Source organism: Ambystoma mexicanum, chromosome 6p (assembly GCF_040938575.1).
Source record: "Ambystoma mexicanum isolate Mex_15411 chromosome 6p, UKY_AmexF1_1, whole genome shotgun sequence".
NCBI classification, from domain to species: Eukaryota; Metazoa; Chordata; class Amphibia; order Caudata; family Ambystomatidae; genus Ambystoma; species Ambystoma mexicanum.
In genome coordinates, this window is record NC_090935.1 from 964,913,558 (window position 1) to 964,938,602 (window position 25,045).

Genomic DNA, 25,045 nt, shown 5'->3' on the forward strand with positions numbered 1-25,045 from the left:
TCAGGAAAGGCTTCCCTCACCTCTCTGCCTAACAAAATGCAAGTGCGCACATTAGCCCCGTCCGCTTGGATGTGAAAGAACACATCCAAGGGCCCTTTGGATAAGACATATGCAATGGATGGGAATGCAGAATAACTCTGACACCAAATAATCGAACCAACTCAGGAAGATGGCAAAGGTTGCTGTTTTAATAACAATTATATAAAACAGGTAGTTACAATGGATGTTCACTCGAGCTCTCGCACAATTCACATAAAAACACATTTATATACTAAAAATGTGTCATAGGTGATGTCATTCTACGTGACAAATAAGAAAAACCTACAAGGGGTTGTGATAGGCTCAAGGGGAACGTCTAAGTATACTTTCTATAATGGGTGGGATTGTGATTGGATCTCTACTGTCAGGTGGACAACTTATGCCTCCCTCTCACAACATGTCATCTTCAACGCTGTTAAGTACACAGTATATCATTGGCTCTCAAACTATAAGTCCTTTCATTATACGGCCCTCTATAATTGGTTGGCACGCTTGTGCCATGTCTGGAACATTCGTTTCACTTAGAAGCACGTGAGCTCAGACGCAGGTGCCAGGAGGCGGACTTGACTTTACTTCCCCCCCAATTAGGCCAACATCTCATCACCCATGCCTTCTGCCATGAAGATTGTCTTTGAACTTGGCCTTGCAGAGTACTCTTGTCTCTGGGAATGTAAGTCGTTCTAGAACTCCATGTTCAACACTATTTCCATCCTTGGCTCACGTGACAGGAGACCACGATTTGGTCCATTTTGCAGCATTTAAATGTCTTAAATGACTAAAAGTTGGCAAGCTTGCTGTTATTTCCTTGAGCCTTAACAAGGGATGATTCAGCTTCTCATGTTTGCCACCTTCAAGAATCGATAACCAGTCTTGGCTGCTTCAGCTTTGACACCAGGCCAAACAGCCTCAACATTCATGTCCACGATCTCAGCTAACTCTTGCTGTGACACAGCTCTCGGCTTTTCCTCTCTTTGGGTTCGGGCTTAATAAATTCAAGACGCTGATGTCCAGTTTCTATACAATGGTGGTTTTGCCTGCGGTCTATTCACTACTTATAGCCAGCTTCTAAGATTACTTACTCTACTTGCATTACAGCATCTGTACAGTTATTGTACGGCTTGTTTTTCTGCAGTGTGTCATACACTTCCAATCTTCTTTTTACATATGAAAGTTTATCCGATTCTTAACTTCATCATCATTTTCTATGAGGTCCAGGCATTCTCTTCAGTCAGTATTCTTAAGGCATCACGCTCGTTCTTTCCTGACACCGAAAGCTCCTCTTTTGCTCTTTTTCACATTCCTTCAGGGAGTTCCTCCGTCATATTATCATCTCTTTGGGGATACATTTGATAGTGTTTTCTCAGAGGGTACCTTCTTTTCAATATTTGCTGTGGTATGTTCACAACTGCTGGTGCCAAGCATGGCTCGATCTCAGGTCCCAACATACAGGAAGTAGAGGGGGTGGGACTTCCTGCAGAGGCATTCAGTTGCTCCTCTACAACACACAACATTGTTATATGTTGTCTAACATTTGTGGGGTTTGAGGGGCTGATGTGTGTATTTGGGTTTTCCAGAGGCAGAGAGGCGATGGAAGTCTTTCTTGAAAGTAGCAGCTTTAAAGTTTCACTGCATTTGTGCAAGTACATTTTTCAGCACAAACAAAGTAAAACTTTAACCACGCCAGTTTCTGGAAAGGGTCATGGGAGAAGGGATGACGAAAGAAACCCCACCCCTAAACTCACATTTTGCTGGGAGGGAGGACTGAAGCCCAGTTAGTTCAATGGCGTTGCGCGCCTGCACACACACACGCCCCTTCCACCCACCAATGGCCATTATGTATGTTCTGCTTAAGTGCTTTTGGTCTGCCGCCATTTAACAGCTCTCATTCTTAGTACTCGTGGACTCGCAATACGCCACGCTGCAGACAAGCCTCGGCCCTGCAAGACCCCTATAGGGGTGACTGCCACAGTATAAAAGCTTAGGGACATATATTTTTACCCTAAGAAAATGCTGCACTTCTCCATCACTGAGGGTGCTCAGCATCCTGTAAATACTGCTGACATGTATTGATTACACACCCACCGAACCAACCATTGATGAGCTTTAAACAGTTCTTCCTTCAGATCTGTGTAATACGCATCTCTAAGGAAAGCCAACCATCACAGAGACTGGCAGACAAAACGCGTTACATAAAAATGCAGGCACAGATGCTTTGGTCACTGACGGTTGTGGGACAAAGCCAGGGTCGGACTGGCCTATAGCGCAATAGGCCCATGGCCGAACCAAAAACATAAAATGCTGGTGTGAGCCTGTTTTTTGTGTCAAAGTGGGCCAGTTTGATCAGTTACTTCACTGTACGGCTAGTCTTTTTGACCAGTGTTGCTGGATAAATATTCTTTAAAATGCACAAGTTGCATCACGTTTTATCAAACAACTCCCCCTTGGGTACTATTCAAACATTGTCTCAAAAGGAATGAATTGCCATTTGCAACGGTGGGCCACTGTTTTATTGGTGCCCAAGCCAATTTTATGGCCCAGTCCGACCCTGGACTAACCTCATCGTTCCTGTTCCTCTTACTGCTTCATGGGCGGGTTCTGGCATGCAAGATGACTCCTACACGTCACAATGTACAGCAATTGGGACCTGTCGAAATACTGAAGCTACTCAAGTGTTTTTTGTTCTTCCAGTTTGAAAGGCCTTAAAGAGATTATGTAACAGCTCTTGCGTGATTTTCCTCCACTTCGGAAATCTGGTGTTTAAATATTGCATTCGCATTTGTGACCTACCTATGCGTGTTTTTCTTTAAACGACTTACCTTTTAATGTTTAATAATTACACTGCCTCCCAACAGTATAGGGTATACGTTTTCCTGTAAAAATGCTAGAAATCAGAGCCACCGCACCCTATGACCTACACCATATCAGAGAGGCTGGTAGTCAGACTTCAAGCCTGTAATGCAAAGGCACTACCTTTTAAGTGTAACTCCAAGCTAAGCATGAGGAAGTAAATTAATGTGACAAAAAAACAACCTCTTTTACACCAGACTCTAAACCCCCTCACAATGGTTCCTCCTATAAAAAAAAGACAATGCCACTATATTGGCAGAAGGGGTGGGGCGAAAATGCCCAATTCCGTTCCACGGGATAATTGGACGATTCCTGGTGAATTTCACCCAATGTGCCAATTTTGCTCTCAGAGCGGAATTGGCCCCTTGGCGCTTTTTCCTATCCGAAATTTCTTTTTTTGCAAAATTACTTTTTTGTAAAACGGAATAAATTTTGCATGGGAAGGGGTGATTTGTCCCTTTATATTTTTATTTTCCAATGAAATTTCGGTTTTGGTGTATGTTTCATTCTCACAAAAACGAAATTTTGGTAAAAAAAAAAAAATTTCACCTGACAAGATCCTCATCAAAAGTGCAGAAAAAAGGTGAAAAATCGCCCTGCCAGCGGAACAGAATTTCTGTTTCACCAGTGGGATTTTCGCCCACCCCTATTTGGCACGGATTCTGGGTTCCTAGAGCAATGGCATTCTGCCCATTCCACCCTGTGTGGGGCAATCTTGCACATTCCTTTGTTTCTCAAGAAGTAATATGAAATTAATGTGTAAAAGTAATGCGTAAAACATGCAATCGTTAATTTTACGTTACTCCTCATTTTCATCCATTTGTAGGCGGAGGGGGGAACGGAACAGAATATCAGTGTACGCCTCCTGCATCATCTCCGCCATAGAATCGTGACCAGATTTATGCTAACGGGACATTCATGCTGCAATGCATCTGCTTTTTACACCAGCAAAAAGTAGGTGGAATCTATAGGAACCCATAGTAAACTCTGCCTGCCATGCACAAATGGCAGGCAGCATTTTCTCATTTTGTTCAGTGGAGTGCGAAAGGGAGGCACTTACAATTTGCACCTCAAATGAGCATTGCGACATGCAAATGATACAAATTATGCAGAGGGTGCCTGTTTTTACTGGAGTGTAAATTAGCCCCATGTTGTTTCTCCGGGTTCCCTCTCGTATAGCAGCGCCTCTTTTGGCCACGTGGCGATTGTCTTGAGTAGGAGCACAGGAATAGTGACTACAATAAGGGCATGATCACCGAAATCAGGGCCAGTGCCCCAGCAAAGGATGACCAGATGTCCTGGTTTTGTCCCGGAATTGGGCTCTCTGTCCGCCCGTCCCGAGAGATTTTTTAATTTAAAAACCCTGTCCCGGTTTTATGAGAGGGAAGGTGTTAGTTCCGGCTTTGGCGGTAAATTGGGTGACAACTTAATTTACAGGCAACAATAAACAGTATTACGTTTTTGCACTGTTACACTTTCACAACTTGCCATCGTGGGAACAGGCAATGGGATTATGCTGGCAGGATGGACCCTTGCGGGATGGACTCGAACGCCTCGTCTCACCTTTCAAACTCCACATTGCCTGTGCCACAGCGGCCATTTTGGAAACACTAACAAGTCCTGTAACATCAATCCGAGTAAAAGCTTGTTTTCTATTGGCTTTATCCACAGTCAAAAATGAACCATTTATAGGCAGGAGCAGTGCTGGAAATGCTGCGGGTGTGATGTTCTGTCCCGGCACTGCGGCGGCCGGGGGACAGAGTGTTCAAGGCCACAGAGGTAGGCCTCAGTTGCGCAGCTTCAGCGGGAGCTAATAACACAAACACACGCGTAGCTGGTCTCACTGCCCCGGAACTGCTTCCTCTCCACGGGGGCGGGGCTTTTATTTAGACGCCCTGCGTCACCGTGTAGCGGGACGCAGGGCGGATACAACATTCCTCCTTTATTTTAACCAAACTCAAATTAACAAAAACACGTCACATACATTTATGAATACTCAAACTACAAGTAGGGTGCCTCCCCTTATTAGAGTCATCATGGGGCTGATTACCTCATAAAGTCTTTGAGCCGAGCTGGTGGCTTGGTGGCACTTCTCAAACCATATCCCCCACCCCTGGAGCTGGGTCCCACTGTTTCACTGGGTGTCTCACCTTCACCGTCTGGCTCACCCATTTCTGGTTCATTCCACAGCTCCCACGTTCTGTCATCCGCTTGTTCTCCGCCATGCGGGTGCTCGGGTTCGCCCTCATTTGGCAGGTGGTCGTCGTCTTCTTGGGGACAGTCCCCGTCGGTCCATAGGTTTCTTGGCACGGCCTTAAACCACAACGCATTTCGTGTCACTTGTCGGTGTCCTATTTGTACGGTTATGATGGTTCCTTGTTTCTTACTGACGGTCCATGGGACGGCCTCATAGTGAGAGTCCATCTTGGATTTCGTCAGATTCCGCAGCATGACCACCTGGTCACCCACCCGGTGGTTGGATTGTTTCACCCTTCTCTTGGCACTCATGTGCGCGTTGGCTCCGGTTCTCCTTTCTTCTGTTCACTAATTGTCAATCCTGTCCGGGCTTCTGCTGGGGTGGTGCGGTATGGAAGACTTTATGACTGTGCCAAACATCAGGTCTGCCGGTGGAACTCCAGTTGTGCTGTGAGGTGTGACCCTATAGTTTTGCAAAAATCGATATAGGTCAACTTGCCAAGGACTAGCATTTGCTCTTGATAGCCTCAGGACCTTGTTGAGTGTCCTCATAAATCGTTCCACGTCCCCATTCGCCTGTGGCCATCTTGGCATGATGTGATGGTAACGTATGTTTAGTTCTTGCAGGTATTGTTTGAACTCCTCCCCTTGGAATGGTGGGCCATTGTCACTCTTGAGTCTTGTGGGCAGTCCATGCGTCGCAAACATTATCTCAATCGCAGGGATAACCCCCTCTGTTGCCGTGGAGTTTACAATCTCGACTTCGGGGTATCGGGAGTGGTCATCGATGGCCACTAGGAGGTGAATGCCTTCTTGCAGCTTGCAAAAGTCTATGCTTATTGCGTCCCATCTGCCAAGTCCTCACACCGCTGATTGAATCGGCTCTGGGTCAGGTGGAGCTCCGGTTATTTGAGATGGTAGACAGGTGTTAATCAGTCTCTCGACTTTCTCGTCTATCTGCGGGAACCACACTCGATGCCGGAGGCGAGCTTTGTCCGTGCCATTCCTTGGTGGCCCTCATGGGCTAGTGCCACTATTCTGTCCAGGAGGCTTGGTGGGATGATGATTCAATTTCCCCTGAGTAGTAGCCCCTGTTGGGTGATGGATAGGTCCTGCCGTATGGTGAACATCCCTGTGAGGAATGCCTTTGCTTCCGTTGTCCTATTATGGGTGTTCTTCATGAATGACTTCCATTCCCCTGACATAACAGTGTCTTTTATCAAGTTGCAGCACGGGTCTTTGTGTGTTTCTTCTGCGATGTCGTCGATGCTGACGGCCTTTGGTATCATGGTGTGCACCACCTGGCAGATATGTTCCTCTGTCTCCTCTGCTAACTGCACTTCCAGTTGAGTTGCCGCTCGAGGGTGCCTTGAGAGAAAATCTGCCGGATTTCCGCTTGCCGGCTGATAGGCCAGTTCAAAGTTGTATTGTTGGAAGTGTAATAGCCATTTGGCAATTCTGGCTAGCGGGTGGGAGGATGTGCCCATGAAAATGGGCAGTAATGGTTTGTGGTCTGTATAAGTTGTGAACCTTCTGCCATACAGGTAAAAATGGAAATGGCGACACCCCCATAGTATGGCTATCGCCTCCTTCTCAATGTGGGAATACCGTTGCTCTGTCATCGTGAGAGCTCTGGATGCGTATGCACCCAAAAGAGGGTGACCTTTGCTCACCCTCTTTTGTCACCTGTGTGAGGATGGCCCCTAGGCCTACTGGGCTGGCGTCCACATATAGTTCCGTTGGGAGTGTGGTGTCATAGTATGCCATTTTCGTGTCTGTTGACAGTGACTCTTTGAAGTTTTCAAAGGCTTCCTGGCACACCTGCCCCCATTCCCACTTTGCGTTGATCTTGGTAAATTCTTGAAGGGGTTCCGACAGTGTGGCCAAATTTCGGATGAACATCCCACAGTATGTGGCCATCCCCAAGAAACTGCGCACTATGGTCGGCGTGATGGGTGGACTTGCGGCCTGGATGTCTGCGACCTTCTGGGGGTTCAGTGAAATGCCGGTACTGCTGAACGTGTAGCCAAAAAAAGATATCTCGGTTTTGACGAATTCACATTTCTCTTTGTGAATGGTTAGTCCTGCTCCTTCTAGTCTGCCAAGGAGCATGTGCAGCCTCTTCATGTGTTCTTCTCTGTCGTTGGCATGGATCAGGATGTCATCACTCACATTTAGGACACCTGGTATGCCCCGGATGACCTCTTGAATCGTCTGTTGAAATACCTCGGCAGCTGAGGAGATCCCAAAACTCAGGCGCTTGCACCTTTGCAAGCCAATGTGTGTTGAAAAAGTGGTTATGTATCGGGATTCCCTGTGTAACTTCAGCTGATGAAAGCCTGCTTTGAGGTCCACTTTAGAGAATATCTTTGACCCTGTGAAGTCGGCCACGATTTCGTCCAGTGTCGGCGTAATGTGGCGTTCCCGCTTGATGGCGGCGTTTGGTAGACGCATATCTATACAGATTCAAACTTTTCCAGGCTGTTTTGGTTTTTTTGTGACCACCATCGGGGAAACCCATGGCGTGGGTCCTGTTACTTCTTCTATTATGCCAGCCTTCTCCAGCGCTCTGAGTTCTTTTTCCACTTGTTCTCGCATGTGGAATGGGGTCCTCCTGTGTTTTACGGCTTTTTTCTGGACCGACTCGTCAATGTGGAGTCTGATCGATTTTCCCTTTAAACATCCTATCCCTTTTAGCAGGTTGGGATACTTTCCTAGGAGCTTCTCAACTTCTTGTGAGTCCTTTACTTCGCAGATGAAGCTTACCAGTCCTAAGTCTTCCACCGCATCACCACTCAGGAGACATTTGATGCCCGCGTTCACCACGTAGATCTTGGACGGTAACATGGTTTCGGCATGGCTGAGGGTAGTGCGGAACTTGCCAACCACGGGTAAAGGTTTCTTGCACCCATATGCAAACAGCAAAGTGTCCATATCCTTCAAGTTCGGTTGTGGCTGCAGCGTCTGAAATGTGCTCATGGGCATGACATTTACGGATGCCCCCGTGTCTATGGTCATCCAAATTTGCTGATTTTGGATTGTGACCTGGCACTTGCGCCTCCCGAGTCCTTTCCTTGGCGTGGCATGTCCATGATTAAGGGCTGACACCAGATAGACTTTGCTCCCTTTTTTCCATTGTTCCTTGACGGACTCCTGTTGGGCCCCGTTCGTGTCATCCCCTTCTTCCTCAGTTCAGGAATTTGTTGTCTCCACTCGTCGGGCACTAGCCTGTTTCTTTTTCTTGCCCCCACCTTTCTCTTGGACATTTTGTGGTGTTAGTTGTTGGGCACCTGATGACCGGCACACTTTGGCATAGTGGTCCTTCCTGCCACATGCGCCATATGTGGTCCCTTGTGCCGGGCAGATTCGCCATCCATGTCGCGGTCCACCACACCAGCCGCACTCCATGGGCCCCGGGATTCGTGGCTGCCATCTGGCATGCGTGTAGTTTCCACCAGTCTCCTCCCTTGTTGATTGTCGATTGGTGACTTGGGCTACCATGGCCGTCGTGAGGGCAGGCTGTAGTTTTTGAAGTGTAGTGCCCATGTGAGCTGCTCTGGCGTGTGCTAGCTCTCTCTGACGACCCAATTCAAGAATGCGTGTTAACGAAATGCCTCTTTCACTCAGTACCATCCTTCTCAGTTTCTCTGATTGGATGCCGTTAATGAGCTGTCTCCGAATTTCTTTCTCAATGTCCGTGGACTTGCAGGATATTGCCAGTTTTCTGAGTCGGGTATGGTAGGCATCTAAGGTCTCCTCTTCTGCTTGAATAGTGGTACAAAATATAAATGTTTCGTAATCAGGATTGAGTTGTGGGAGAAAATGGGCCGTCAAGGCATCATTTGCTTGCTGGTAAATGTCCTGGCCATCATCGATGGTTAGCGAGTTAAAGATACGTAGCAATTCATCCCCCACATTTAGCAAAAGGTGCAATCTCATTTTCCTGGCGGTAGTGATATCCTTACATTCCATTGCCATTTCAAATTTTTGGATCCATAGTTGCCACCGGGGGCCAACTGACGATGGATTAGTAAATGGGTCAAGCGGCTGAATCATTACAGAGGAGCCACCTTGTGGGCGGGCTTGCAGTGTGGACACCGATACATTTGCAGCAAGTCTAGATGGCGTGCCAGGCCTGGGGGTGGATGTGCCGGTCGCCATGGCAGGGCCTTACTTTCCCCTAACAAGGTCTTCTGCCTCACCTTGGTGCGTAGCTGCAGGGGTCTGTATTCCCCTTTTCGTGTGAATTCACATGCTGGGCGTGGATGGGTCTGCTTCCTTTCCCCAGGTGCTTGAAAATGCCTAGTTGCTGCGATCATCCGTGCTTGCCGCGTGTGGGGCCTTCCAGCATTGTGCCGCGTGTTACTTCTGACCCCTAGGTGTCAAGAGTCAATGTTGGCAGTTCCCTATGGCCATGCCGTGGAGGTGGCACCTTCGTTCAGCGAAACGAGCGTATGGAAAAAGAAAAAAAAAATCTTTATTTTTTTTGGTGGGCGGGGTTTTGAGTGAGCCCCCTCCCCCACCCCCACCGGGTTTCCAAAAATTGTGGGTGTTGCTACTGCAGCAAACAGCTGAGGGTGCGTTGGGCACGTGCCTTGGGTCTCGCGTCCCTCGTCGCCAGTGTGATGTTCTGTCCCGGCACTGCGGCGGCCGGGGACAGAGTGTTCGAGGCCGCGGAGGTAGGCCTCAGTTGCGCAGCTCCAGCGGGAGCTAATAACACACACACACACACGCGTAGCTGTTCTCACTGCCCCGGAACTGCTTCCTCTCAGCAGGGGTGGGGCTTTTATTTAGACGCCCTGCGTCACCACATAGCGGGACGCAAGGCGGATACAACAGCGGGATGGGAGGGGGCAGATCGAGGGGTGGGGGTGATGGGGAGGATACGTGGGGGCATGGTTAGGGGGTAGTCCTTCCTGTATGTTGTTGGCCGTTCTGGTTTTTTATCTTGATAATCCGGTCACCCTACCGCAGCACCATCTAGAAGTCATGTTACACAAGCTCCATATGAAGAGAAGTTCTTTGCTTCACCATCCAGTTCCATCTGAGCTTCCATTGACGCTTCACGCTTTCCTCCTGCCTGTTTGTGCTGCCCAGCTGCTCCTAGGCTGTCTGCCTTCTGCACGCTCCTAGCCTGCATCAGTGCTCTGTCCAGCTGCTCTTTGGCTCTCTGGCCCTCAAGACCCCTGGCCTTTTCCATGTCCTGCACGCTTCTCGCCACGTGTCGGCTGTGTGCCCTCCTCCAGGCCACAGACCCGCTGCTCCCCACGCATTCATCTTTAAGCCTCTTTCCAGCTGTTGCTTATCAAGTGTACAGCTATGCAGGGTTATCGTCCATGTGTCACTTGCAACCGGGCGCACAGTAAACACATGTTTAGGATCCGAATAAATAGTGTGTGAATTCTATCAAATCTGCCGATTCTATCACCACGGGAGCACCGTCACTATCATTCGATCACAGTTGTAATCCTGCTGCTATAATCCATGCAGGAGAAGTTCTTAAATTCCCCACATTATTGCAATACTAGCATAAAGATGGAAAACCAGCATCTAAGTAACAAGCAGTTTAGTCTCTGCACCCGGACTTCATTCTCCTTTATCCGGCCTCCGTTTTGGTTATGTTTTAAGTTTTTTGGCATACCAGTTTATGGTGGATATGCAATTAATGGGCGGTGTTATCATTATCATTGCTGGTTCTTTTCATGTCTTCTTTATTCTTATTTTTGTATGTTTTGTCTGCACAGTGGTGGTTGTTGATGATTGAGAAGGACAGGTATTTTGAGCTATCATCACATAATTTCTTTCTTTTTTGTTATTGTTTATTTTCGATGATCCCTGATGAAGGATCTATGATCCGAAATTCATTGCCATTTTATTTGTATGGTTCTGTTTTCAGCCTCATTGATGTTGTCCAACTCCAAGCCTCAAGAGCCAGATCCATGTCGGATTTGCAGGATAACCCTCATTTATATTCATGAGATAAATTTGCATACAATGATTCTAAATGCATGCACATTTCTTGTCATGAATATTAATGAGGGATATCCTGAAAACCCTTCAGAACTATGTCCCTGGAGTCCTGGAGTTGGACAAGGACTGTTTCTGCTTCTTGCAACTGATGGAGCACTTAGTGTTTTCACTGGGCTGGGTTGGTGGCTCATCCAACATGGGTGGGTCAAAGCCCCATCGCTGAATAGGGACGAGCTGTCCCTTCCCCAGCTTGCCCAGTATAATTGTTTCCTTTGATGGTTTACAGCTGACTAGTGTATTGCACTCTCATTGGCTAAATATCCTCGATCCCCACTACAGCTGCACATTTTCATGTGGCCTATTCCATGAAGCATTTTACTCTCAGGTGAACTGACGCTTTCTCTACACTGCAACATGAGACCCCCCACACAACCCCATCCAAACCACAACATGCACAAGACAAATTGACCATCTTAAAAAGCCCTCGCTGCTTTACCCCCAATCTCAAATTAGGCAAAAAGACACAACAACAATATTCTGGTGTCCCCCAAAAGCTTTCTACTCCCAGGATCCCACTATTCCGCCCCTACACATGACTTACCAGGGACAAAGCCCTCAAATGGTCACATTTGAATATCCATACCTTACATTTACACCCTGATAATAAGGCGTGGCTTTGACTGCTTTTTGTAATAAAGAAATGGCTCAGACATGACTGCGCTTCCCGATGGGTATTGCATGTTGCCATCTTCATGCAATAGCCTGCGCACGATATTTCATAGCTTACCTGCACCATCCCCACCCTCACAACTTCATGTGATCATTCTCGCATGACTGATGCCCCCTGCCACTGACCGCAGTTCCGTGCCTCACGTTTATTATTGACGCACGTTTGCACATCTTCCCCTGCCCACCACCGGGCCACCCTTCTAGGGCTTTATATGTGTGTTTATGGGATTCACAAGGCGCACGCCTTGCTAGGAAGCAACATTTCTGTTCATGGGGAACGCACTTACCAGCAGGATGCAGGGGAAGCAGAGGTAGCTGGAATAGATGGGGAAGTGAGATCTTTCTTCAGACCAACCATCATGCTGTTTTCTGACATCTTCAAAACCCTGGTGAAAGCCAACATCTATGAATGCTGCAATGCGCTGGTCTTGGAAACAGATCTGCGCTTAGAAACCGAACACAGGAATGGTATTAGGTGTGTTTTAAAAAAAAAAATTAATAAATGAATTAAGTTGACACTTAATTACTTTCCTGCTCCATTCACAAGAAGCTTTACAAATCCTTAATTGAAAAATACCTTGCAGTGTCTTACCATCAAGGCCAACAACTGCCCCACAGCTGGCCTTTCGTACCTATCCAAGCACTGGATATTTACGAGGCTTTATTGAATCCTTCTACAGTCTCGAGTGATATGAGCATTGATAGAGTGCCAACATGGCACAGAAGCTGTCCTGTTATATACAAAGGATAACCCCTCAACTATTCTCATCCTTAGAGATGTGTTTGCTGCGCTCTAGATCAGATTCTATAGCACACTACTCTGCATAATCTATGGCACCTAGTGAGGTGTGAGACCCACACTGCAATGGTGTAGGTCCTTCCTTAGTGTCAAAGTACAAGTGTAACTGGAAACTGTGTAGGTAACCATGCAGCTGATCTCTGTTCCCACTTCCACTCTCTATGGAGTTTAAACATCTGTCTGTTTCCCTTCATACCCATGCTCAGAGCTAGAGGAAGCCACGCCAACCATTCTGAAGGTGCTGCATGGTTCCCTATGGGGGGACAAATCAATGCCAATGACACAGAGAGTCAAGTGATACTGGACACCACACACCAACAAGAACATCAGGTCAGGGAGGCATGCGTTGGTGCACAACTTGAGAACAACCAATGGGTCCGCACCAATGTTTAGCAAGTCTCTCAAAATGGTAGATTGAAATGACAACATAATGAATTGTGAATGACTTGTCTGACAACAATCAGCCTACACAGGATTAGTCTGGCCCTGACTGAGTTCTGTGTTGTGTGTATCCCACCTATAGTCACTTTCACTTGTTGGAATGTCTGATGGACTGTCTGGAGTGGATCGGTGGACAGGATTTCAGAGGTTACTGACGGGGCAGTCTGGTTTGTGTGGGCTCTGTGCATAATGGGGGCAAAAAGCTGTTAAACATTTGAACAAATTACCAATTCATTGGCCTAGACCTTTTTTTGTGGCCAAGGGCTACATAGCAATCGCGTAGAAGGTTTGCAAGGACCCAGAGATAAAACGATGTCAATCAGGTATTTTATGGTGGGTCGGGTGGGAATAGTCCTTTACACCACAGTGATGGGACATAACCGTATGGTGCCACAGTTCTCTTGTGATTTAACAGGGTCTATTGTACCAGTTAGATGCTGCATTGGTTCCTTGTGCCGAGACATTGTCACACCTGAAGGAGACCATTGGGGGACTAATTATGATTGCTAGTGGCGACGGGCGATGGTGCAGGATGTGGTTAGATCTATGTCCTTTTTTGTTCCAAGTTGCCCATTTTTCCTTTGGCCAAAACATTATTGCTATCCGTTCTCCATGGTACTCACTGAGTATACCCAGTGAAATAAAATATTTAAAAAAAATTCAAATACAATAATAATTCAAGAAGAAAGGCCCCTCTCCGAAGTCCCTTTATGAGCTGAACGTTCCCTCCGTTGTCCTTGTTTTCTTCCTTCTTTGAACGCCCACTCAGATGTGGTAAAACCAGGAGAGGGCTTGGCATAGGGCCCACCTGTAGATTCCTGGGCATCGGTGCCCGGCTCAATGTGCTCACATGAAGGACTTTCTCCAATTCAATGCAAGAGGATTTTCTCCCACTTCCTTCTGGAAGTTACGCCGTAAGGAACAGTATCCTAATCAACTCTGTGCGCTATGAGCTCACCCATCTTCTCAAAGGTACGGGAGGCAGTCTCAAGTGCCATGCCCTAGTAGTTCCCATACTCAAGGGGATCCACCTCATGACCCCGAAGAAATATGCTCTTAAAGATAATTGATCTCCCCTGTACATGCTTAACTGAGTGGATCCCATCGGCCCTGCCCAAAAGATCACAGTATGTCCCTCACTGAGTACTAGGGGCTGTCCCCGTCACAAGACTTTCCACTCCACAAAACACAATTATTACATCTTTTATACTCTGGCGGCTAGAAATCACGACTAACATATATGCCTTGTGTCTGTTTCTTTCTATTCAGAATGGCCACCTGGAGTGTGTGCGTTGGATGGTGAGTGAAACGGAAGCCATTGCAGAACTAAGTTGTTCCAAAGATCATCCCAGCCTTATTCACTATGCAGCCGGTTATGGCCAGGTAAGATCATTCTTTCGAACGTTTGTATGTTTGAGTAGTGGAAACAGGCCCCGGTGGTTGAAATTTTGTAAGGGGCCACATTAGATTATTTTGGTAACATTTACTGAGCTTGAAAATCATGCTTCTGGCTGCACTAGAAACACCAGTCTTACATTTGTCAACGTAGAAGCCTGTGTATGGTGGTGACAGTGATATTATCCGAAGGGATTACTGCTTACAGGATTACAACTACTGCATCTGGACTCCGTAAGTGGTAAATCAATCGTAGAACGGGGAACACAAAACACCATAGGCCGGATTCACAAATAAGTGCAGGGCAAAAACCAAGAGGGTAGCCAGCCCATATTTTTTTTTTATACCTAAATATGCATTACCCACACGCATCGTTGTGTGGGGGCTGGTAACGCCTCGCCCACTGTAAGGGACAACAGAGGTGTACCTTTTTACACCATTTTTTTACATTTACACCTCCTTATAAGATAAGGCAATGTAATCAAGGAATACAAAACGTTCATTCATGCCAAGCATGAGTGTTTCTTTATCGGCAGAGAAATGCTGCCTGGGGTCCAACAAGTACTGTGGCAGTCTTGGCTCTGCCATGCCACTGCCTTTAAGCAGGGAAGACCTGGCCTTGGGGAACGAGCTGCAAGTATGGTGTAGATCTAAATAATCCCTTCCTTTGTGAATTCTGATGCATTTGGATATGCAACTGACACACCTGCGGCATTCCCTCCGGCTGGATTCTTTGGGAATGCTGATTTACAGAAGTGAACCTGCACACACATCTGCTTAGCATGGCACATGCACGTGGAGAAAACATTTTTGTAAATTGGGCCAGATGTGTATTATGAAATGTATGGAAGCTCCAGTCCAGTGATACCAACAGTTCAGGAGACAGAGTTTGGGGATATTCCGTATCCTCTCAATTGATGGATATCTCCTACACTGTCTGAGAGAATGACATGCAACATTAGCTTAGCTCAAAGCTTACTTCAAATATGTGGCCTTGAAATTTGATGGCAGTGCATTTAATGCTGTACTTCTACATGCCTACCCTATCGTCTTGAGAGAAGCCCCCAAGACTAGTCCTCCCTACTTTATCCACAGAAGTGATCCCTGGTGGCCGCATGCAAACCATCATCTCATTTGATGGCCATCATGCATCCCACCCATACGCCTCTACATGAACTTTAAAATCATACTCTAAGCTAATCACCGTAACCTGATGATTTGATGCCTGTAAATAAACCTCACAACTTAAGGTCGCCCTCCTTTTTGATACTAACCACAACTCTTGGGCTTAGTAATTTGGTAATTAATTGCACTAGCTAATTTGGCCTCATATGGAACTGGTGACAATCATCTCTGTGCATTAGGGAAATGAAGCTAAGCTTAGAATGTGCTAAAACATATATGCAGAAAAAAACCTCCCAGTGAGCATCTGTAATTCCTCAGAATTCTTATTTCAGTGTAGGCTGATCAGAGAATACATCAATAAAAAGCATTAGTACCCGGCACGCACAGCGCACCGGGAATACAACGTGTGGATTGGCCTTTTTGCAATCCATACCACACGGTATTCCCTTGTATGCCGGTGCGTCCTGCGCGTGCCAGGTACTCTGTTCCGGGCGAGGGACGTGGCAGCCCCTCAGCCAATGAGGAGGCTCGAAACGGGGCAGTCCCCGCTCCGAGCCTCCCAATGGCTGGAGGGGGCCTTCGTCCCCCGCCGAGGACTCAATTAAGATTTTTTTTTCCCCCTCTCCTCCCTCCTCCCACCTCCCTGCCCTCCCCACCCCACTTACCTCTATCCCTTGGTCTCCGGCAGGGGACGATGGAAGCCTCCAGCCGTGTGGATACTCGGAGCGAGGCCATCACCGCTCCGAGCCTCCACATGGCTGGAGGCTTCCATCGTCCCCCGCAGGAGACCGCGGTACATTTTTTTCCCTTCCCCTCCCTTCCGCCCTCCCAACCCCACTTAACTTCTTTTTTCTTCTCTTCTTGGGAGCGAAAGCGCTAGAAACACTTCTGTTCCCAAAGCGGCCGCTCCCAATGGCCGCCATGGAAAGGGAAAACGTACTACGTTTTTTTTTCTGTTTCGAAACGCTTTTCGAAACAGAAAAAAAATGCAATTAGTACCCTGGTCTAGCGGGCCAGGGTACTAATGGCAATAAGACCCTCGGCGGCGGGCAAATACCCCCCACGGTAATGCACCCGGGGCTTCGTTAAGGCCCTCACTACGCTCAAGCCTGTATCTATAATACCTCGGGCGGTATTGGCCCGCCGCCTCGGGTCTTATTGCCACAATAATACAACAGATTTAAAAACATCCTGAATTATGTCAGCTGTCCTGGTGCCAGACCATTGGCAGCCGAAGGACTGAATATTGCTCCAGGGGAGAAGTAGAAGGAAAAAGGGGCAGGGCATTGAACTTCATCACTTGGAGACCCTGACAAGTGAGACACCAGTAGGCCCAGGGCAGGGATCTGGACACCAATCTGTCTTCTTTGCAGTCCCCATGCCCCAGAGATAAAACCTGCAGTTGTTTTGGTGGTATCCATATCAAAGTTCAAGAGGAATGGCCTTGCTGCATTCAGATTGTATAAGAGGCCTTCATTGCATAGTAAGGGTGTTGTACATCTTGACCTTAATAGATCATAGGCTGGGCATACAAGGAGAACATTATACAGATTTGTATCTGCCGCACACATTTTGCCCATGGAACTTTATGGATTATTGCATCTCTTCAAATTGCTCGCCAACGTTAGAGTATTGTCTCTGTCCAGAGCAAAGAGTCGTCTGATTTGGGAATTCACAAGAGTTTTCCAATAGCGTTGATGTCCACCACAAGCAACATATATTTCTGCCCATCCTTGGTGGGCCAGACGTGCCAGCTCACCCTCCTTATTTGTCCTTGCTCTTGACAATTGTTTATTTTTTAGCCTCATCAAAAGGGACCCATACGAATCGATAGGGCAGAAGAGTGGGTCCAGATAAATCCAAGACCCAATGCAGTAAGGTCTTTTGACAGCTGCTTCCTATATCAGGAGATGAAGGGTTGGGAAAAAGTATTCATACCAGATCATGTCTACCAGCTCTCTGTACTGAGATGTCGCTCTTTTAACAGTATACCCTCCTCCGTTTATAAAAATCCACATCAGCATGTAAAGTGGTATTGAGGAAACTTTGAGGAAAGTTCCCGAATTGGCGTTCGCATATGCCAACTCTTGCAGCGTTTGTGCCTCAGCACCATAACTCTTCTCCATAAGCAACTGTACCACCAAACTTCCCTTGGTAGACCATCTCAAGTTACCATCTGAAGTTGTCCATGTGCTTACGTACAAGATTGAAAATGGCTCTCCCTGCCACTGCCACGTTCCGAGTTGCTTAGGGATAGAACAATTGGCACATGTCAATGCAGTAATAGGGCAGAATGAATTACCTAGAATAAATTAATCTGAAGGTCAACTTGGAAACAAAAATGGTAAACAGAAAATGTGTTTGAGGAAATGTAATATATGGCTATGTCCCCTTTTATTTGAGGAGCATCACAAATCATATCTTCTGCAGTGTCCTCAGTCTGTCCTAATTGTTTTTGAAGCATGGCTTGTCTTGAAAGTGGGGTTTCATAGAAAGGCAGCGATCCCTGTTTTCCAGACTCATAGATTGTCAAAACATTTGAATTATCAACTCATAAATGAAAATCAATCCTATTTATTTGGATTTTTGAAAACATATCCTCATAGGGGATACAACCAATAACAGATTGCAACTTCTCATTCAAGAATTCAATTCATTCAGCCCATAAACCACATTCAATCCATCCATGTACACAAATAAACTGTACAGTCAATATGAACATTGGGTGTGCAGTCAAAATATCGAAAAAAAAATGTCGCATTTTTTATATTTGTATTTATATTTATTTTTTGGCTCTCGCGTGTAAAAAAAGGTAAAAAAACCAAAAAAAGGGGTTTTGGGGAGGAACCCCCCCATTTGGAATAAAAAACGTAATACAAAAGAAATTGACTTTTTTTTTACATTTTTTTCTCGATATTTTGACTTTCGACTATTTTGTTTTCGATATTTTGACTATAAACCTGAACATTGTATATAAAACACCAACAAAGCCAAAAGAAAAGTATTTAGAAACAATGTATGATTTGAAATTTGAAATGTAGACAGGAGAGGACTGGAGTGGTTCCATCTTGCCAATTTTGGCTTCCTGCTACAAAAAGAGCACCGACCGGTTTCGACATTGACAAAATAATTCACAACGTCTTCATCAGGGAAATTCATAGATAGTTTAGGTCGTCTAGTTCATGTACGACCAAATTAAGCAATAGTCACCAATCACGAATTTGGAAGCCTGAACATCAGATGTTGGGGGCTCCAGTGCAGACAGCTTGAAAATCAATGGGGTGGAAATGAATCCACATCAAGGTGGTGCCATCAGTGGGTATGCACCACTCAGAATGCCTCTCGGTTCGCTGGAGATGGCCAGCTGCTGGACCGGCCAATTTGCATTGGGAGGCAGTGCCGGAGTTGTAGCTAGCCGGGGCACCAGTGTGCAGATGTCGTAGAGGCCAGGCAGTGAGCTCTTATGGCATATGAATCCAGCACCGGAGCTGATCCATTAACTACTGAGCATGCGAGGTGCATGGCGTTCACGGATTTCCTCCGGAAAACCATGAACTCTGTCACATGGATGCCAGGTTCAGTCCGTGGCAGGCCCAGGTGCCCACAGGTCTACCAAACTTTGCCTGCGTTAGATCCAGTCTCCTGCTTAATTATCAGCCCATCGCTGGGCGTCATGCTAGATACCATCGGTCACTGGGAATACCTCTCTGCAGTATTCCGACTTGATCCCAATATGTGCTAAGTAAACGCATGGATCAGCTCAACGTACTGTGTTGAATTACACCAAAGCACTTCAATTGAATACTTGCATGAAAAGAGATTGTTGTGTCAAATATTGACTCTTCCTGTAATATTTTTATGGGATGTGTTACTTTGCGTGTTAGTGATATAGAACATCTAGCACCTGGCGGTAAATCTATGCTTAAATACATTGTAAGATATGTTACTTTCAAACACAATTTGGATAGGCTTGGTTTAAAGAAGGATATCTTACACTAGAAACTACCTATGAGGAAGGTACCTCGTAGTCTTCGGTAATGTGAAAAATGTGCATGGTTCTGCAAAAGGGCAACTAACATAGCAAGGCTTTGCATGAAACACACCCAAGAATGAAAATCACCTCTCGTTAGATCTCAAACTCTAGCCAGATCGCCTGATTTTTGAGGAAAACCAAAAATGTGTCTGCTTATAAAATGAATTACCTCGGCAATTCCACAAGCCACGCCCTCACACTTGAGTAGTTTCAAGCTCTCCAACGCACTGCTACCGACTGGCTACCATTGGGATGCTCTCGAGTAAGACACTGACCGCTATTACTGCAGAGGAGCCTATATAAAGGCAGAGCCGCCTCAAGGGGTGATCAAGTTGTGCTGTGGCACATGGGCGCTGCAGATAAAGGGCTCCCTCAGCTCACACAATGTAAAATGACATGTAAATGACATGACACTTTACATTGTGTGAGCTGGCTTCACCCTTTATCTGCAGCGCCCGATGTAAACTGTCAGCCGATGACTTTCTAATAGTGAGTCACTATTAGAAAGTTATTGACTGACACTTTACCTCATGCCACGCCTTTGCATTCTGGTATTGTTTTTCGTGCCTCTGCCTCTCACTCACAAATTGTAGGCTGGGTGGTACCAAAAATTGCACAGAGGGCACTAGTAGACTTTGGGCCGGGACTGTATAAAGCATGGCTGCACAATTTACGGCATGTTTTGTCCAGCCCGCCAGGCTTTCCTAATGACGGGCAGCCCGCACGCAGCATCAGCCGCCATCCATTAGGAAAAGTCTTTGTAACTCTTCCGGGCCGGACAAAACACTGACCCTCATTAGCTCAGTGCACATTCACCACGTAGCTCCTACGAGTCACATAGTGTGTGTGCTGCACCAATGGAGTGCCAGCACTACGGCTGGCGTGGTCAATAAGGCTTGATGCCAGAAGACATGTCAGCCTTGCCACGCCAGTCGTAGTAAAAGAGACCTGGCCAGCTTTGCAGCACGTCTGCGGTAAGTACCTATCTGGGAGAGGGGGGATATCTGTCCTACCTGTTTCTGTGTGTGTGGGTGTGTGTGTGTATGTTGAGAGGCGGGGTTAGGGGGGAGGTGTTGGGTCTGCCTGCCTGCATGTATGTCTGTGTGTGTATCTTGAGATGCAGTGGTGGTGGGGATTTTGTCGGGTCTGCTTAGATGTGTGTTTGTTTTTGTGTGCATGTTGAGATGCGGGTTGGGGGGGATGTGTCAGGTTTGCCTGCATGTATGTTAGTTTGTGTATGTTGAGATGCGGGGGCTTGGGGGGTTGTGTCGGGTCTGCCTGTATGTTTGTTTTTGTGGGTATGTTGAGATGCGGCTGTGGGGGGGTGCCAGGTCTGTCTGTATGTTTGTTTTTGTATGTATGGGCAGTGTATGTTGAGATGTGGGGGCGGGGGGTGTAGGGTCGATCTGTATGTTTTTTTTTGTGTGTATGGGCAGTGTATGCTGAGATGGGTTGGGGGTTCGGGTCTCTATGGGTGCATGGTGTATGCTTGTTAGTTGTATGCTGAGTTGGGGGTGGGGGTTCGGGTCTGTATGAATGAATGGTGTGTGCTTGTTACTTTGTATGCTGAGTTGGGTAGTGGGGGTTCGGGTCTGTATGGGTGCATGTTGTATGCTTGTTAGTTGTATGCTCAGCTGGGGGGTGGGAGGGTTTGAGTCTGTATGGGTGCATGGTGTATGCTTGTTAGTTGTATGCTGAGTTGGGGGAGGCGCGTTCAGGTCTGTATGGGTACATGGTGTATGCTTGTTAGTTGTATGCTGAGTTGGGGGTGGGGAGTTCAGGTCTGTATGTATGCATTATGCATACTTGTTAGTGTGTATGGTGGGGGTTCAGGTCTGTATGGGTATGTATGCATGGTGTATGCTTGTTAGTCTGTATGCTGGGGTGGTGGGGGTTCGGGTCTGTAGGTGGTAGAGGGCGAGATTGTGCGTTCGGGATCCAGAGGGGAAGGGGCCTAGGTGTGTGCCGCCCAGCGGAGTACAAAAGTCAGAACTGCTGGTGAGGTACCGGGAGGCAGCACAGACAGTGATCGTGGACTCAAGTCCACATCCCTGACCTCATGATTAGTCAGTGCCTCTCTCCCCTGTACATCACTTACCCATGGCAGCAAGGACTTAATCTGGTGCAAAACCTAGGGATGTAATTTTTGAACAATCATGTTTCTCAATAAAACTAACAACTCTATAAATGGCCCACGAATCCTACCTGAGAAACCATTGAGGAGACTTAACAGCAGACAGAGGAGTCCTGATGGCCGCTCCCAGCTCCATGGCATGCAGCTAGGGGAAAATGCCTCTCGAGATAGAGGCACACACATTTCCTTTTCATTTCTTTCTCCACGCCGTACCACCAGTGCAAAACCTATTGAATGCCTCGTGTCTATTTGACACTGCATGGCCTTTTTAATGTTCTGCTCAATGAAAAACAGTATCTATTGCCAGTGATTGACTCTGCCGTGGCCAGGCTCTCCCTATCACCAAACACAAAACATCTATTGCTGGTCATCCACCGCACCCTGACCAGACTCTCCCAATCACCAAACAGAAAACATCTAATACTGGTCATCCTCCACACCCTGAACAGGCTCTCCCAATCACCAAACAGAAAACGTCTATTAGTGTTTGGTTGGGGTGTGGAGGCCATGGGGCACAGTGTTTGGTTGGGGGTGGGGGCCATGGGGCATAGTGTTTGGTTGAGGGGTGGGGGTCATGGGGCATAGTGTTTGGTTGAGGGGTGGGGGCCATGCGGCCCAGTGTTTGGTTGGGGGTGGGGGCCATGGGGCATAGTGTTTGGTTGTGGAGTGGGGGCCATGGGGCATAGTGTTTGGTTGGGGGCCATGGAGCATAGTGTTTGGTTGAGGGTGGGGGCCTTGGGGCATAGTGTCGCAGTCCAAGAGTGAACCCAATAATAAAGCTAACACAGGCCCAATTAGGAGGTGTACATTTCCCATCTTGGCAACAGGTGAGCATGTGCATGTGACCGCCTGGCCCCCTTCAGCACCATCATGGCTGTGCCATGAAATTCGGGACCCTCGCATGCTCCCAAGCCATGTGTAAGCTTCCTCTTCCCTTATCCCGCCTCCCGCGCCCTCCTTCTGGCTCTGATTGGAAAATTCCTTCGGGTCCAGTGTGGCTGGTGGAGTCGCTGCACATCTGCTCCCTGTACCATTTCCCATCTTGGCAACAGGTGAGCATGTGCATGCCACCCCCTAGCCCCCTTCAGCGCCATCATGGCTGCGACCTTGCGGGCTTCCAAGCCATGTGTAAGCTTCCCCTCCCCACCTCCCACGCCCTCCTTCTGGCTCTGATTGGCCAATTCATCCCTTATCCTGGAACAGATCTGGGCAGCCCTCTACCCGGCAGCCCCTGCGGCTAAGGGCCCAGAGGCAACGGGCGGCTCCTACATTAGTTGCTCCAGAAAAGTTCTGCAGGTGTCAGCAGGGGAAGACAGTGAAGCCAGCCATCAACCGACAGCAACTAAAAAAGTAAGTGTGGCAAGGGTGGGAAGTAAAGCAATCACTCTTCTCCAGAAGGCCCTGCCACTCTACATTACCTTACCTAAACATAGACCAACAGGCGAACATCACTTATAACACTATTACTTAGGTTAAACTGTGACTATACACCTACGTCTATCCAAGACGGGATTGTAATTTTGCCTTGCGTCGTATCTAGACATATTTGTGCATGTTAGCAAGTTCCACACTTACATAGAATTCTGAGGGTTAGTAAGTACCACATTAGAATTGTGAACATTGGCCGACACTGGACCCGGACGGAATTGCGAATGTTAGCATGTCCTGTACCTGGATGGAAGCGTGAACATTAGCCTGAGTCGCATCTAGACAGGTTTATGAAGGTTAGCAAGTGCCACACTAAGATGGAATACTGAATATCAGCATGTGCCACTCTTACATAGAATTATGAATGTTAGCATGTGACACACTGAGATGGAATCGTGAACATTAGCCTACGTCGCACATTGATAGAAATATAAAGGTTATCATATCCCACACTAACATGGATTTGTGAATGATAGCCTGCGTCGCATTTAGATAGAAATGTGAAGATTAGCATGTCCCACACTTAGATGGAATATTGAATGTCACCATATGCCACACTTAGATAGAATTGTGAATGTTAACATGTGCCTCACTTCAAATAAATCATGAAGATTAGCCTGCGTCGCATCTAGATAGAAATGTGAAGGTTAGCATGCCCCACACTTAGATGGAATTTGAATGAGAGGATGTGCCACACTTAGATGGAATCGCGAACATTGGCCTGAGTTGCATATAGATAGGATTATGAAGGTTACCAAGTTAGCAAATGCCACACTAGCTAGAATTAGGAAGGCTAGCAAGTACCACATTTAGATGGAACTGAGAACATTAGCCTCCGGCAACCAAGAAAGATTGTGAATGATAGCAAGTAACACACTTAGACAGAAATGCCAATATTAGTATGTGCCACACTAAGATAAGATTGTGAATGTCCGTCAGTCCCACATCTAGATAGAATAATGATTGTTAGCCAGTGCAACATCTAGACTGCATCGGAAATACTATCAAGGCCAGATTTAGATACAATTGTGAATACTAGCTTGCTTCACATATAGACAGGTTTTCCGAAGGTGGGCCAGTGCCACATTTGGATAAAGTTGTTGAATATTGGTGGTTGTCATATATGGAAAGGATTGTGAATATTAGCCAGTACCGGATCTAGATAGAAAGAGAGAGATATTCACGTGCCACATCTAGAAAGAACATGTAAATCTGGAAATCTAGCACATCAGTTCTAGACAGCGATGCCATTAACCAACCCACTAACAATTTCAACCCTCTGCATACACCTCTCAAACTCTAACCAAACACAACCATATTCCTATAGCACAACAAACTGCACAAACTTCACTACACCGCAACGGCAAAACAAACCACACATAGACTCGCACAACAGCACACAACGTCTACCTAACAGAAAGCACCCTAAGGCCAGCGAATGGTGTTAACCGGGCTTAGGCTGAGAACGGCACATCAGTGCTCTCTTGCACTTTTCCCGCTTGTTCCTACTAACTCACCCCCCCATCCCTTTCCAGAGCCGCCAGAGTGCCAGGGGACCACTTCGGTGGTGATAGTGCACGGTACAAATATCCTTTAACATCAACATTAACATCCTTTGCTTTTTGCAGAAACCTGACTCAACGAAGGCCATGCTCCTTTTGGCCAGCTCAAAAAGCAAAGTATAGCAGTCCAAATAACGGAATGTCCAATCAAGGGTCAATAAAATATATATACTTTAATTAAACAGACGATATGCAATAACTAAATAGAAATAAATGATAACAATGTAAAATGTGTAGTACAAAATGTACGTTTGAAATGGTGTCCAGTCATTTGATCGAATACAAAGGATCGAATGACAAAATGTTCAAGTCAAAAGGATCGAAAAACAATGTTTTCGAATGCATTT

At 46.8% G+C, this 25,045-nt stretch overlaps 1 protein-coding gene across 8 annotated transcripts in view; it reads left to right on the plus strand.

Moving 5' to 3' along the window:
• The window catches only part of SNCAIP (synuclein alpha interacting protein), a 666,776-nt gene that overhangs the window by 473,993 nt on the left and 167,738 nt on the right, over window positions 1-25,045 (plus strand). For all 8 annotated transcript variants that reach the window (XM_069625574.1, XM_069625570.1, XM_069625572.1 and 5 more), the window contains one exon: window positions 14,291-14,404. In XM_069625574.1, coding sequence (XP_069481675.1) covers window positions 14,291-14,404 — 114 coding nt within the window. The remainder of the gene's footprint in view (window positions 1-14,290; window positions 14,405-25,045) is intronic.